Source organism: Chenopodium album, chromosome 7 (genome assembly GCF_948465745.1).
Source record: "Chenopodium album chromosome 7, dcCheAlbu1.1, whole genome shotgun sequence".
In the NCBI taxonomy this organism is placed as follows: domain Eukaryota; kingdom Viridiplantae; phylum Streptophyta; class Magnoliopsida; order Caryophyllales; family Amaranthaceae; genus Chenopodium; species Chenopodium album.
Genome location: NC_137840.1, coordinates 78,176,748 through 78,192,340, shown reverse-complemented (window position 1 = coordinate 78,192,340; position 15,593 = coordinate 78,176,748). Strand labels below are relative to the sequence as shown.

At 34.3% G+C, this 15,593-nt stretch overlaps 2 protein-coding genes across 4 annotated transcripts; both read right to left on the bottom strand.

Moving 5' to 3' along the window:
* Positions 1-5,255: 5,255 nt before the first annotated feature.
* LOC145638716 (vacuolar protein sorting-associated protein 9A-like) lies at positions 5,256-9,727 on the bottom strand. 2 transcript variants are annotated; one of them, XM_081689713.1, is made up of 5 exons: positions 9,399-9,727; positions 8,214-8,361; positions 7,937-8,107; positions 6,673-6,852; positions 5,256-6,282 (listed from the first exon to the last, which is right to left on the bottom strand). In XM_081689713.1, exons 1-5 carry the CDS (start codon positions 9,506-9,508, stop codon positions 5,338-5,340), a joined length of 1,554 nt encoding a protein of 517 aa, XP_081545839.1. In that variant the 5' UTR covers positions 9,509-9,727; the 3' UTR covers positions 5,256-5,337. The 2 variants fall into 2 exon arrangements, with proteins under 2 accessions (XP_081545839.1, XP_081545840.1); XM_081689714.1 differs by lacking the exon at positions 9,399-9,727 and having other exon boundaries at positions 8,191-8,307.
* A 533-nt stretch (positions 9,728-10,260) lies between these two features.
* On the bottom strand, positions 10,261-14,893 carry LOC145639788 (beta-1,3-galactosyltransferase 7-like). 2 transcript variants are annotated; one of them, XM_081691113.1, is made up of 11 exons: positions 14,471-14,893; positions 14,234-14,330; positions 14,062-14,120; positions 13,746-13,960; positions 13,602-13,665; positions 12,363-12,435; positions 12,157-12,277; positions 11,931-12,018; positions 11,683-11,808; positions 11,246-11,355; positions 10,261-10,868 (listed from the first exon to the last, which is right to left on the bottom strand). In XM_081691113.1, exons 1-11 carry the CDS (start codon positions 14,563-14,565, stop codon positions 10,720-10,722), a joined length of 1,197 nt encoding a protein of 398 aa, XP_081547239.1. In that variant the 5' UTR covers positions 14,566-14,893; the 3' UTR covers positions 10,261-10,719. The 2 variants fall into 2 exon arrangements, with proteins under 2 accessions (XP_081547239.1, XP_081547241.1); XM_081691115.1 differs by having other exon boundaries at positions 13,746-13,951; positions 14,471-14,892.
* Between the last annotated feature and the right edge of the window lie 700 nt (positions 14,894-15,593).

Genomic DNA, 15,593 nt, shown 5'->3' with positions numbered 1-15,593 from the left:
TTCTTCCGACCTATATCAATTGGTGCTCCCAGGTGATTCCCCATATTACCAATTTCGGGCATGGACAGAAGCTGTTTCACTACTAGCTTCCTGTCTTCATCAAGACCAGGAGAGAACTTAAGGAAGGACTTCTGAAGACTTAACTGTTGCCCTGAAGCTTTACCAAACCGTTTGAGAATATCTGAAATACCCAAACAAGCTTCTTCATTTGCCTTGAAGAAAAGCATAGCATCATCAGCAAAGAAGAGGTGCGAGATCGAGGGTGACCTCCTAGAAACTTTCAGACCCTGAAACTGGTTTATGTCTTCCCCCAAAGTCAGCATCCTTGATAAAATATCCATACAGAATATGAAAAGGTACGGAGACAAGGGATCTCCTTGCCTCAGCCCACACTTTGGAGCAAAGTGTTCTGTCGTGTTCCTATTTATGACCGCTTTGTAACTGACCGTAGAAATACACTGAGATATCATCCTTATCCAGTGACTCGAAAACCCATACGCCTGCAGCACTTTAAGGAGAAAAAGCCAATCCACCCTATCATAAGCTTTCGACATATCGATCTTTACTGCTGTAAAATTTGAACCTTTCCTCGAATTTATTAGATGTATTAGCTCATGGCTCAGGAGAATATTATCCTCCATATATCTTCCTGGGATGAAGGCATGTTGGTTTTCTGTAATCAGACCCGGTAGAATCGGCTTTAGCCTATTGACCAGGCACTTAGATATACACTTGTAGACCGTATTGCACAAACTGATAGGCCTAAACTTATTGGCGAGCTCTGGCACCTTTACCTTTGGAATCAGCACCAGGAGAGACTGGTTCCATTCTTTGAGCATGTTCCCTGTTCTCAGAAATTGCTTGACACTATTTACCACCAGCTCCCCAACCTCCTCCCAGTAAGCTTTGAAGAAATCAACCGTATACCCATCCGGCCCGGGAGACTTAGAGCAATGCATGTTTAACATTGCCTTTTTGATTTCCCCTTCAGAGAACCCCCTATCAAGCCAATTGCGATCATTGACAGAGAGAACAGGGATGTCAAGTTGCCTCAATAACAGATCAATATTTTCCCCATGATTGTTAACAGGAGCCGGGTTGTAGACTTCCGTAATAGAGGATAGAATAACCTCCTCCACTTCCTTCTGCCCCTCAACCCAAGAGCCATCATCATCCCTCAGAGATAGAATTTCATTCCGCAGCTGCCTTTGCTTTACTTTCCTGTACATGGTGGGGGTAGGGCAATCCCCATACCTAATCCAACTGGCCTTCATCCTTTGCCTCCAAAAACTGAAGTTTAAGGGAGTGCATCCAATCCCTTAATAGTTAAATAGTTATTAATCTATAATAGCTTGTTACTTGAGTTAAGGTAATAATTGGGGATTAAACTTTCTTATTTTTCACCTTTTGAGACCTGTACTTTTTTCCTTCACCTTTTGGGACCTAAGAAAGAATTTTAGTTGGATAAATTTAACTATGGTTAAGTGGTGGTGCCCATTAATTGTTTTAAGTTCTAATTAATTTGCAAAAGAAATTTTTTGTTAGAGCATCCCCAAAAAATAATGCGTGTTTACCTCAAAAAATAAAATAAATAAGGTTTCATTTCAACTTATTTTGGTTTGAAATTATTGAACAATTTTTTTTTACTCTAATTAGCAAGGATGTGAGAGTTGATATGTGCTTTGATTACGTGCTCCAAATTTTTATTTTCTAGTTTGAACTTTGAAGCCCTGTGGGAGTTGTGAGGAGCAAACAAGTTTTTAAATAACTTTATTGTATTTTTAAATGAATTGTTTGAAGATTGCTCAACTTGATTAAAGATGTTCTATAATTTGTTAATTAAAATGATGAATGGAAAACAGCTTCAAAACTTTGCCATTTAAGACCTGTGTTAAGAAGCTGGTTTAGTTTTTTTTTTCGGCATTTAATATGCATCATGCTAGGCGTCAATTAGGGATAATAAAAACATGATAACTAGGTTTTAATGCTTAGTTAGGTTAGTTAATTTTTTAAGTTGGGTTAAATTGGATGATTATTAACCACGGGTCTCAAAGGGTGAAAGAAAAAATTTAAGGTCCCAAAAGGTGAAAAATAAAAAAGTGTAGTCCCCAATTATTACCTTAACTCCTTGTTACTTTGTTAGTGATGAATATAACGATGCATGAGTAATGATATTAGATGCATCAATCGATCTAAACGTTATTAATTCTGTCTCAATCATATCTTATTCTATTTATTTTTTTAAAACAAAAAATTGACTTATTATACGCAATTATTTCACTATTTTTATTTAACCAATGTAGTTTTTATTAATTAACATCTTATTGACCATCTCTAGCTATCAAAGCATGCATGATCTCAGCATGATGAGTCGTAATATGGAAACAATATAATTTTTAGCTTGCTATATTTGAAGTTCAGTCAAATATTTTGAGACAATAACAGAATTGTGGTCTATACATCATTGTAAGATAATATTACTAAATGCTTTCATAGAATACCAATTGAATATTTGAATTCTTCTATGAGACATTTACTACAATCAAACTCATAGTATTGTACATATAGTCTATACTTCTACAGTATGTGCTATACATGAATCAATGTATATAAGCAAGCATAATATTACGATTTACGAGTCTTAATTCAACACATACATTATCATTGGATTGCCGTTTCTTTAAGATATAATCAATATTTCACTAAGGTAGCTACGTACGAAATTCATGTTACGTTGATAAAATTGGAAAACTATAGATTATATAAAGTAAACGAGTTTGGAAGAAAAAAGTAGGAAACCAATTAAAAGAAAAAAGAGAGTTGGTTGCATTGTATTGTAGTAAGTTTTAGTGGTTGCGAAATGTAAAGGCCATATACATGGTTGGTGGAACAATGCACATGCAAAAGTACGCCGGTGTTATTTTGATTTCAGATATGTTCACATCTTCCCCGACCTTCTTCACATGCCTCTTTCCTCCTTTCTTCTTCTTTATTTCTTTTTTTATTTTTTATTATTGCTTCATTTTTCTAAGACCAACTATTAATTACAACTGCTCATCACTTACTCTAATTACATGTTTAATTTATTGGGGTTTTAAACTTTGACGTAATTTATATGCATGTTGTTCTCCAATTTCTACCTTATTTACATTTATTGGCTTGAAGAATCTAGATCTATATATATACCAAGTTGATTATTATTTCCATCTTTTTTATACTACTATAATTGTTGTTATACCATGCTATGTTTTAGTTTATAGCCATGCTAAACTTCTCGTAGTGTTAAGGAGTTAAGGATCAGATTGTAACTTTCAACCTTAATATAAGACGTGGATTTCTAAACTTCTCGTAGTGTTAAGGAGTTAAGTATCAGATTGTAACTTTCAACCTTAATATAAGACGTGGATTTCTACCTTATTATATTAGGGACACTCTAAAAATAGTGACACTCAAATACATTAGCATGATGAATTGAATAAAAAATAAAGTGAAAAGACAATGAATGTAGAGATAATGGGATGATTCAACCACATTAGATTCCACCTGAGAAACACAGATGGAGTGATTAAATGCAAAATAAAGTGATAATTAGTTGTTAAGATACTGTCAATGGTTATTTATTGAGTATCAAACAGTAATGCTGTGTTTGTCGGCCTCTTTTGTCACCCTAGGGCATCCCCTACTACATTAGGTTAGATTTATTTATACCATTTCATTCTAATAACGCATATTTGTAGGGTTAATTGTAATAAATAACAACCATAAGGTATAAATTATAGTAAATTAAATATACTACCAATTAAATGCATGAGTTTGAATATTATATTATATGATCAACCATTCTTATGAATTTATGTGTCTCGAGGGATAATGTGACATGCTTTTTTCGTAGTATGTCAACATATGATGCTCCTACATACTTCTACCTTTCAATTATCTTTTTCTAAAGTTAATTTTATGTATTCAAGTCTACAACCTTTATTTTAAGGAAATGAATAATGTATGTTCAGAGTCTAGACCTTCTAAGAACTCGCAAATTTATACATGTACCCTTCAAGAAATCAATTAGGCTTGGTCAGTAGATCATTTACCTATATATCTCGTGGCCCAAAGTTAAGTTTGACATACACTAGTTTTGACCGGTTCATGATCACCTCTAAAATAAACATAATTTTAATACTATTTATTAGTCGACTTTTTGTTTATTTAAAACCACACAGTATGTAGCTGTTAATTAAGATCATTGGCCCAAACAAAACATTTGGATGTTCATTACATTCATACAGCTAGCTATTGTTTAGCGTTTGCTTAGTCGACTATGACGGCACACGCGTATGCTAATTAAGCATAAAAATATGTAATGAAGCTAAAAAAAATAAAAAAATTGAAGTATTGCGATGTATTCTGTTACAATAGTACACCAAGGCACCAACAAAAAGTAAAGTGGCAAACAAAAAAAAGGATAATTGAAAGAATAAAATAGGAATAATGAAGTAAATCGACAAAAGAATGAAACAAAGCTTGTTAGAAGACGAACAAGGAAAGCTCATGTAGATTGAATATGGACAGCTTATGCAATCGAACATCATTTGTTCTCTTTCTCTTTGTCTTTTAACATTATTGTTATCTATAATGTTTGTAAATTCAATTTGTTTTTAAGATAATTTATCTTAGGCTTAAATGATTGAATCTCTTTTCAATTATTCAATTTTTAAATTTATTGTCTTCTCCTACTCACATTCATACACTTTTCTCGTGTAGGAGAGATGAGAAAAGTGTATGACTTTCTTTACTTGTTCTTATGCTGCCTTAATTAAATACAACACTGTATATGGTTGAAAATTTTACTCTCTATCAAACGAAAAAATTGTAGTTATCTTTGGTGCAAAATAGAACGCGAACATATGTGTACCAATAATGATTTCTTATAATAAATGAAGATGTGAGCTTGTAATCACGACGCAGATTTAAAAAAAAAAAAAATTTGTGTTGATTTCGGAATCTAAATTTCACTTTGGGCACCAACTCATTCATGTATGAGCTTACAAGCTATTGTATAATGTTCTGAAAGTTATGTTGCTAGGAGTTAAGCGATTGCTAGGAGTTCAAAAAGGTCTTGGACAATTAGCTTCTGGCATAACCTAAGGTATAGTTACAAATTTCATGGTACCTTACATACTATCAGTCTCTCAGACCTTAACAAAATTCAATAAAGAGAGTCATAGAAGAGATAACTTACCATTCGTGCAAAGTAGTTTAAGGAGAAAATGGTCTTAAATTAAGAATTCTCTTCTTAATGTACATCTGACAACACTTTGCAAGTATATCAAAGAATTCTCATTGTACATCATTTTGTGGTTCTTTGGTTAGTGGTGCAGCAGAATCCTCCTGTTGCTCCTTGTCTTCTGAATCTTCTTTAGGTGAAACCAAATCTTCATTTCTTTCTTCTTCCTGCAGAGAAGCATCAGCATCCTCGTGTGGTGACTTGGATTCAGAAATTACCATGTCTGAGTGTGAGCTTTCATCAGCACTATCAGGTTTTCTAGCTTGATGTTCATCAGTTTCTATTTCTTTCCCAGGACCTGTTTCTTTTTCTTTACCGGGCTCAGATCCTTCCACAGTTTCAACAAGGCTCTGGTCTAGTGCTTGTGAAAATGAAGAGGTTGACAGTGATGGTGCAACGCCCTTTCCCTTGGCAAGGCAAACATACTTGAATACAAGCTGTTTATAATTATTAAGTAAATCTTCAACATCACCCAACGTTAGATCCCCAACACTAGCAAATACATATGGGAACTCCTGAAAAACATTGTCAATACTTTGATCCTCTTTCAAAATCATAGTTGCACCTTTCTCCTCAAGATCAGAGATGGACATATTTTTTGTCATAGGTGATTGATCCTTACTAGGTGGATCCTCCAGGTGGCTAGATTTTGAAGCAGAAGAATCCAAGGGTGTTTGTGATTGTTTTGTGGAGTCACTACTAGAAGAAAAGGTTTCCTGAAATTCTTCCATGGGAGGTTTTGAGCTGGAAGTATTGTCAACAGTATTTGTTGTAGTCTGAAAATCAGTCGTCAGCCCAGATAGAAGTGCTTGAGCAGAGTCCATATTCCTTTCAAATTCATTTTCATCCATTGAAAGAGCTTGCGCATCAATGTTTGAGATGAAGGATACAGCTGAAAGGATGTTTGTGAAGTAGTAAGCTGTTTCTGAAACTAATCGAGACTCACGCCTATAACGCTGTATATATTGCAAATTCAAATGCAGCTGGGGAGGATTTGCCTGCATAACAATGTCATGTAAGATTGCGTAAGTTTGTATTGGACCAACGAAAGTTATAACTTATAAGGATACAGCACCCTAGATTTTTAGGTGAATGCTTCAAGCATAGATGTAAGGAAAACACAATAATCACAAAATTGAATGGTGTTGTAGAGAATTTGCCTTTCCATTGTTATAAAATCAACCTATTGATGGTAAAGTTTGTTTTCGCCCCAAATTAAGAACTTCTGGTTTCATTGCAAGTGAATGTAACACAATTGAAAGTACAGTAGAATCAAAAGTGGTTTTTCTTTTTTTGACATACAAATAAAGAAACTAGATATGCAAAAGTCACACCAGCACATGCAAGGAGGCAGAAGCATATATTACTTGCAATGATGCAGTACTGACCTTTATAGTGACATAAATAAGAACTGGAAGAAATTCGTCAGCTCCAGGGGTATCCTCATTTGCAGTGACAGCAGCATTGTGCAACAAATTAGTTATGACTTTGCAACAGTTAAGAATACAGGCAAGCTTTTCCCTAGGTGCCTTGTACATATTAATCTTTTGCAGCTCCTTTTGTGCAAGCTGTCAACATAAAGATAGTGCATAAAGCTTGAGAAATACTCCCTGTGTCTCAAGATGGTAGCTGCATTCATTTAAGTACCGCTTCAAAGCAAAAATATTATGTTCTATAATACTATATGATTTAGATTTCATTCATTTTACATAATATGCAATTAGCAACTTTACTTTAAGTGATTTCAATAATTTCCTGTTCTACTTATATGCATTTCATGAAGAATTTGATACTATGACCACAAATGACGAAAAAAAAACAACCAAGAAAGTAATGGAAAGGTAATATGGAAACAAAAACCTCAAGATTTTTTTTGAAATTACAATAACTGAAAACTGGCATATATTTTCAAAAGTGCAAACACTCAAGAGAGTATTTTATAAATAGTCCACATAAAGTGAAAGAGTTAATGACAACTATATCTAACGAGTATCATACTTAAACAGAAGTCCAAATTTGCAGTAAACTTGTAAACATTAGACGGAGTGATGTTTCCATTCTAGCAAAACTTTTCTTATTCCTGATATTGTGACTGTACATTGTTGGATGTGTGATTATCCATTCTGCCATATCAACAACTAAGTATTTGGATGCCTCATTCATAAACTTATGACCTGTAACAGCTTAAATACCTCGAAAACTAAAAGAATAATAATCCCTCTCTAGTTGTCTCACTTTAATAGGACACTTTTGGTCATAGGTTATTTTTAAGGATTTGGCTCAATAATTCCATAATTATCCTAGATAAGATATGTAATCGTGGAGAGCAAGCATTTTTTTTTCAATTTGCGACGCATAAAACCCTAAATTTAGTCAGATATATGGGAATTTCATAATTTAGCTTTGTAGATAGGAAGAGTGGCCGTTAGTTGGGGACTATTTGAGTGAGATGGAAGAAATTTGATTTTAACTGCAATGAGATACAGTCAAATCTGATGCAACTCAAAATGAGGAGAGCTGAATTTTAATTCACTAGTAAAAGCTACAAGTCATTCTATTCCAAAGATGCAGTTCAAGCTGTTACAGATACAATAATATTAAAAAAAAAAAAAAAAAAAAAAAAAAAAAGAAGTATCAACTTTTCATACTAACCAGCCATGATGACTCATTTTGAAAGGGTGGCTTGATATCCAAATTTTCAGGCCGGATGAATTGTTGAACTAAAGCAATCTTTTCAGTAAGCTGCTCATCAATCTTTACATCGTCAGGAAATGAAGCAAAAACACGAGGAAATAATTTTGTCATGACATATTTCTCCAGTCCCTGCAAGTGCATATTGGGCAGGTCAAATGTAATGTATCCATCATTGAATCAAGATTGTGTGTAGGGGAGAAAAGAGCGCATACAGCAAAGAAGCAAGTTAACTCACTTCACCAGCACTTTCAAGCTCCTCTTCTGAACAACCACTCCAAAGTGGATGAGCCCTGAAGGCAGCTTCCATTTTGGCAAAGAATTGCTGTACTGCAGCACTATCCTTTTCTGGATCTGGAGAATTGTTCGAGAAGGAGACAATGAAACTGCCACAAGCAGATGCACCACTTAAAGTTTAACATTCAAAGACAACTAATTACAAACAAGGAAACAAATCAAAATGCAAACTCAACCAATACTGTGATTTAGGCATGACAGAACAAGTCTGGAAGAACATCATATTAGTTGATAGTTGGAAATGATAGTAAGATAATGTATAATTAGTCAAATTCTCAAAACCAAAATGCTTCAAAGGGGTGTCCAAACCCACCAATTCTGAAAACTCAAAACCTTTCCAGATATCATAAGGTCGTCGTATTTTATAATTATCACTTGTTTGATGTAGATAACTGATATAGATTTTTGTAGCTTTATAACTAAATCCAGAATACAAGGGTCCCTTTGAATTTTCATTAAATTATGCACCAAAATACAAAAGGCCAACAAAGTACTCCCATGAAAAGCTCAATAGTGATTGTCCGACTGATAACCATAAAAGCCTTTCTAATAAGAAAAATCAAATATGCGTTACATGAAAACACATACTCAATATCTCACAACTTCATGAGATTCACAGTGACAGGTAATGGCAACAATTGCAAGAGTGAGTGTTCAAGAAGCTAATATGTTCCACCATCACATCATCTAACAGCATCTAATTACCTAAAAATTTCACATAATACCAACTTCAGATAAAATTATAGTAAGACATTTGAACTAATTAATTAAAAAAAAAAAAACTGTTTACATATAACTTGAAAATTTCAATTCATCAAATTAACTGACAGTTCATGTGTTGATATGCCATTAAGTTCACTCATCAATAAATTAATTGCAGGAAAAACCCAGAAAATCCACACAAATCAGTTTTATTTCTTAATTTCTAAGATTAACCAATAAAAGGGGTTGGCAAATGCAGCTAGAAAAACACATCTCATAATAACAAGCAGTTAACTTTAGTAACAAAAGATTCAATTCTAGGGATTAAGAAACATTGCAATTGCAGAATATTAAACAACAAACAAATTCAGTGAATTTAAGAAACTGGGAAACAATCCCCAACAAAAATTATTAAAAATCAAACCTTTTAATGGCTTTGACAAATTCAGCAGCGGAAGGTTGACGCATCCGGTCTAGAAAGTCGTGCCAAGTGTGTTGCACCGTCGATGAGCTAAACATCTCACTGTTCTCCATTGAAGCTAAAACCCCTCTTTTGATCGATCAAATGCTGTGAATATTGATCAACAAATTCAAGCAATTGATAGAGAAAGAGAAAAAGGGAGGGAAGTCAATGCATAAGATGGTTTTGATTGATTTTGGTTTGGGTTTTCAGTTTTCTTCTCTTCCGTTGTCAGTTCCCACTTTTTGTGTTTGTTCCTTTCCTTCTTGTATGAGCGCATATTAGTCTGGGGTCTGGGCTCGCTTTGCGCTTTCATCAAACTTCACGCCTCTAAGGTCTGACGTGAATGTCTTCGTCTGTTTTGGTCTGGTCTGGTATGGTCTAATCTAATAATTTCGCGATATAACTGCATGATTGAGATTTCCCTATAACCCTTTTGGGTCGGGTTATTTTGGGAAAATTCCAAATTCTGGTCAGTAAAAGTGAGCAAGCACGGGGCTTTTGATGTGGTATCTTATAGACTTATACGGGTACTACGTATTATTATTATGACTACTATGAAGTATAAGGAATAACAAATACTCCGTATAATTATGTGGAATCTTATTATAGTTTAGTACTAATGAGTTATGAATAGGATGGAGTATTTTGAAATGAGATCTTTGATGTTTCTCAAAAAGATAAAAAAAAATGAGATCTTTAATGGATACCATTGCTCCATCCATAGATTTGAAGGGTACAGACTACAGGTCACATTCTCAACCACTAATTCACAAAGAAGTGTAGTTGAATGTGCGGTAAGAAATTTCACTCTCTTCAACAAGACTGACATAGTAAACTACCAAACCATTAGATTAGAACATTTCATCATCAATAAATTCAATTACAACGCAGGATAAGCTTAAGAAAATCAAGTAAACAGACATGTAGTTTGCCTATATGGGGCGCTTTAAAAGAGAAACAACATGCTAATACAGCAATGCCTAAAGCGTGCCCCTGCCTATACAGATAACCAAAACTGTTTTACACTCGAGGAAACAATTACATGTCAGCAATTACGCGTTGTACATATCCGTGCACATTCAACACCCTAGATAGACAAGGTGTAGGTCTTCCAGAAATCTGTTATCCATCCATTGTATAAGGTGAGCCAAATCCTTGTTCAAGCTTCATGCCCAAATCTAACTCGTCTCTGCCACTCTGGTAACACATACTATTCTATCCATATCTCAAAACTCCAGAATGGTAATCTTGGCCCTTGCTTGAAATTAAGTAGTAGTTTTCATTACAATGAGACACCCCAAATCCCTTCATCTCCTTCACCGCATTTTTCATGGACAAATTTCATCTTCTCTACTGATTGGCAAATTCCACTGCAGCTCCAATCAAATGATGCTACACAGACATTACCTGCTTGCGCCTTCCATTCACAGTCTGTAAAGCCAAAAAAATAAAAAAGGGAGTGTGAGCAGGCAGGCTTTGATTGGACATTGTTGGCAGTTCAAGCTTCTCAGTCCTAAAGGCATCTCAGTTGGATGCCTTAATTTGGGACTTCAGATCAGAGTCCAACCAAAGTGATAGAGAATATGACAAGAAAATGTTTGGATGATTAAAACTCTTAGAAACTTCATGTTGCCATCCAATCATCAGATTCAAATATTACTTGATAAAGTGTCTCCAAGTGATCATGTCAAGTGTTCAGATATTTCAAGCAAAGCAAACATAATTCACTTAGGTCTGATCTTTATTATTGTGCTCCAACACATTGCCATGTAGCCTATGATTGCAACAAAAAAAGACAATGAAAATACCTGGAGGAGTTCCACAGCACATGCTACGCTCATCAATATGTTCCACATCAAGACCAATAAACCATGAACCAAGGGACACATCTTCATTTGCAAATTTGTGCAGTATAGGCCTGTTATTGCAACATAAAAGTACCATTTAATGGACATTAATGAGCAAAGCTTTACTAAGAAAAATGTGTCACATGACCTCATAGTTATACCCTAGAATGTCCAACATTTTAGCAGTAAATGTCAAATTTCATTACTGCACCAGTGTATCGCGTTTGGAAAATGCTTAGCGAACATATAACTCATGTAAATATGTAATAATAAATCCTATAGCTCCACGTAAATTGTGAATATGTATTCAATCCAAATGAGATGAGAAGCATAACGAGGTTAAAAAATGCATTCAATATAAAAGAAGCACATCAGGATAAAAGAAGAATATAACTCACTGATTAATTGAAATATATGTTGCTAAATCCTTGGAGATGGCATAGATCTGTCCAGTTGCATGGCGAAAATACTTGTTTCCTTCTTCCCCGAATTTCCAGAATTCTGGCTCATGGTATTTAACATTCCTATGAAACAAAGTAAATGTATGAGTGGGGCATCAAAAATCATGGCACGAGTAGTCGAGTACTCCCCAAACAACAAGTAATAACAAATGGATGACCAATATACTGAGGTCCTGGAGTCTTACTTTTCAGCAAGAACGGGACCAGATTTCATACAACCAATATACACTCTTGGTTTTGATCGATAATGAGCAAGAGTTGATGCAAAAACTCCTGCAATTATTTTGAAAAAAAAAAAAAAAAAAAAGATAATTAAGAAAAAAAACAGGCAGAGAAAGGGGAAATCATGGTGGTGAAGGACAACATGTGCCAGATGCAGAATATCAGAAATGGATAGTTTTATAGACGTACCTAAATTTAAGTGGACATCATCATCCACCTTGACATAAAAATCAGCATCCCACTTCGCAACTGCTGTGGTAAAGAATATCTTTGTTTTTGCAGACAATTCATGATATCCTTCAATATGCTCCTGAAATTGTTTTGGGATAAGATTCTTACAATGACCACAAAGTTAAACAGTACAGTCATATTAAAGTTGGGGGTTACGATGTTACCAGCCTAAGAAAGTCATTATGTTGAGCCTCCTCTGAATCAATAGCTCGATCTAATATGCTGTTTGATGTAGCACTATTTCAAGAATGCATAATTCAGTCAGTGCACATTCACAATCACAACAAAACTATCTTCTACCAGTCATATGAAAACATTTCTGCATTGTAAGAATATAGATGAGTTCACCACCATAGTCAATGTCCTTTTCTGGACCACTGCAGGCAATAAAATCCTAGTTCAATTTTCTAAACCAGGCAAATCACAAGTTGCAACAAGCTCCGTACCAGTTGCATAAATGTTTCTACTAGTATATATTAAGTGTGTATATCAAACATACTTGTATTTGTAGGCTTTTCAAGTTTCAACCCTTTAGGTACTCAGACGTTTAAATGTACAACTCCCCTGTATGCCAAATATTCTAAATTTTTTAATGAATCTTTGTCACCCTAACTCCCTAAGTCCCTTGTTATTGCATACAAACTTATATTCTGATTGCAATCAGACTACACCAAGCAATTTACATTAAATTATTTTGAAACACATATCACCAGAATTCTGAGCATTACACAATAATAAATCAGTGGACTAATGAAAGTGACCTCTTTGCAACTATAGGCGTAAGTCTAATAGAGCATCAGTGTATATATATGATGAAGGTAACATAAATCTGAAACTCACCCCCACCCCAACAAAACAAAAGAAACTACCCTAATTGAGATCAGCAATAAAGGCATAGAAAAATGGCAGTTTTAGTTACATTACTCCGTATAAACTAGTAGTGAATTTATTTAAAGCTTGACTTTGTGATCTCCAATGATCAACAGGAACTTTGGACAAAATAAGAGATTCAAACAATGGCAATATTATAGAGTTGGTGGCCTGTTTACATGCATAGCTGCATAAGACAATCTGTTATCTTTTGTCAATGTGTAGACTGTTGACAGGTATCCATTCTACTTGTACACCTAGCATTAACCAACTCATACATAGTATAGTAGACTTCAGATTACAAATTACACATACTACACATAAGATGAGGCTCCATATGGACCCAACCGACATAAATACATAATAACTCCCCAATCTTTTAATGCAAAAATCACATGAAACCAAAAAATAATATCCTCATTTTCAACAATAAATGTTATTTTTCAGCAAAATGAGCAAAATCCTTTCAAATCAAATAAATTGAGCACGAGATGAAGGAATAAGGAATCATTATGAAGCAATAATCAACAAACCTGTGACCAATCATAAATCGTATAACAATCCCTTTATCTTTTTCCAACTTTCGCAATTTTTCTCCTGAAGACAAAACAACCGCGGTGAGTACAATGCACACAATTAAGTTCAATGCAAACACAGCAACGAAATAAACCCAATACCTTGAGGCATCCAAGTCTCCCTCACCGAATCACGGCGCCTTCTACTACTAAAAGCAGTATTAACCCCAATTACAACAAAAGCCTTTTTCTTAGGTTTCCCATTTTGAGTTGTGACCCCTACAGACTCTCTAGGGTGAATTAGCTCATTAGAACTTCTTGAAGCAGCCAATTCCATTTGAAGCATTGAAATTGACTTGTCCAAAGACCTAAGCATTCTCCCAATTATCAACACAATTGCAAAGCTTGTTAAAATCTATTCAAAACTAACCAGAATAAGGCAATTAGCTTAATAAAAAAACCATATCATCATACTCACTTGATTGAATCATGGGTTTTTTGTACTTCATCCATTACATCTGTATCTTCTCTAGGTTTCTGCATCAAATCAAAAGCTCATTTCTTTTCCCTCAGATTTCCATTTCCAAAGCTGAATTTCTTTTTCCCCAAAAATTTAAAAAAGTGGGAATAAAATCTGAAAATTTTCATACCTTTTTCGTCCCACAATCTTCACAAATCACTTTGAGCTCTTCATTCCGCTGATGGCTTGAAATCAGCTTATTATCAGATTCTGGTGGTTCCCACAACCTTTATTTATCAAAAAATTTGAATCAAATTCGCATCTTATCAGCTAACCCAACTCAAATTTAGCAAAAGCTAATAACTTTTACAAGATCAAATCAAATTAAATACAAACACCCAGAAAAGAAAAAGTGCAGAAATCAAACCTGTTAGTAAAGAGCATTCCAATGAAGAAGAAAGAGATGCAAAAAAATGGAATCCATTTTGTAGAGATTTTACCACTACCTCGATTCTTCATCATTTGGGTTATTTCAACCCCAAAAATTTTGAAAAAAAAACAGCTCAAAATACTTGAAAATGGGTGTTAATGAGCTAAATTAACAGTGATTAATAGTAGAAGAAACTGAAAATGGGGGCGTTTTTTATGTGTCAAGAAGTTAGGCGTAAAGTTGACAAAAGCGTCAATGGGGTTTAATTTGAAGAAAAGGGAATAAATTTCCAAAGAATTTCTGGGTAGATGTGAATTAGCCGCCGATCAAATTAGTCTTCCCTGAAATTACAATTGAATAGACTAATTTAGTATTGGTCAATTTTCTAGCAAATACGAGTATGACTTTATTTGTGTTCTAAAATTAAAAGTCTTCATTCTCACATTCTAATAATTTTATGTCTCATTTCCTCTCATCTTCTTTTGTTGATTGTGGATTTGGACCAAAATAAAATGATGTGTTCGTTTATTCTAGGTTTTTTTAGGGCCTTGGAGCCTTTTTTTTCTATGATGGTCCTTTGGGCCTTGATTGAAGTAACGTAATTGACATGTCTTTATCAATTATCATCATAAATGTGCTACTTCGTGTTCATTTTCTAAGTACTACATACGTACTTTGGATGTACGTCATTAATGTGATACAATACTCCGTATGATAAAGAGATGTATTAATGTGTCGTATTAATCGTATTGTATTGAGATTTGAGATATTGATTTCAATGAATTTTTTATTACCTGAAAAATAATAAGTATAGAGTAAATGTGTTCAAGGAGAAAAGACTAAAAGAGGTATGACAAGTGAAATATTATGATTTAGGTTTTTTTTTTTTTTTTTTTTTCTTAAATAGTTTTTATAATAAATCTATATATAGTGATTGGCAAGTGGGAACAACCACTAAGGCACTAACCAATGTGTAAGCCTAGCTAGATCCTTGATGAGTAGCATTACCATTCACGTTGATAAATTCGATTGCCAAATTAATGGTAGTCATTGAAGGAAAAGGCTACACATACAATGGTTGTATGTGGGCCACCCACATACAACCATTGTTGGCAGCCTC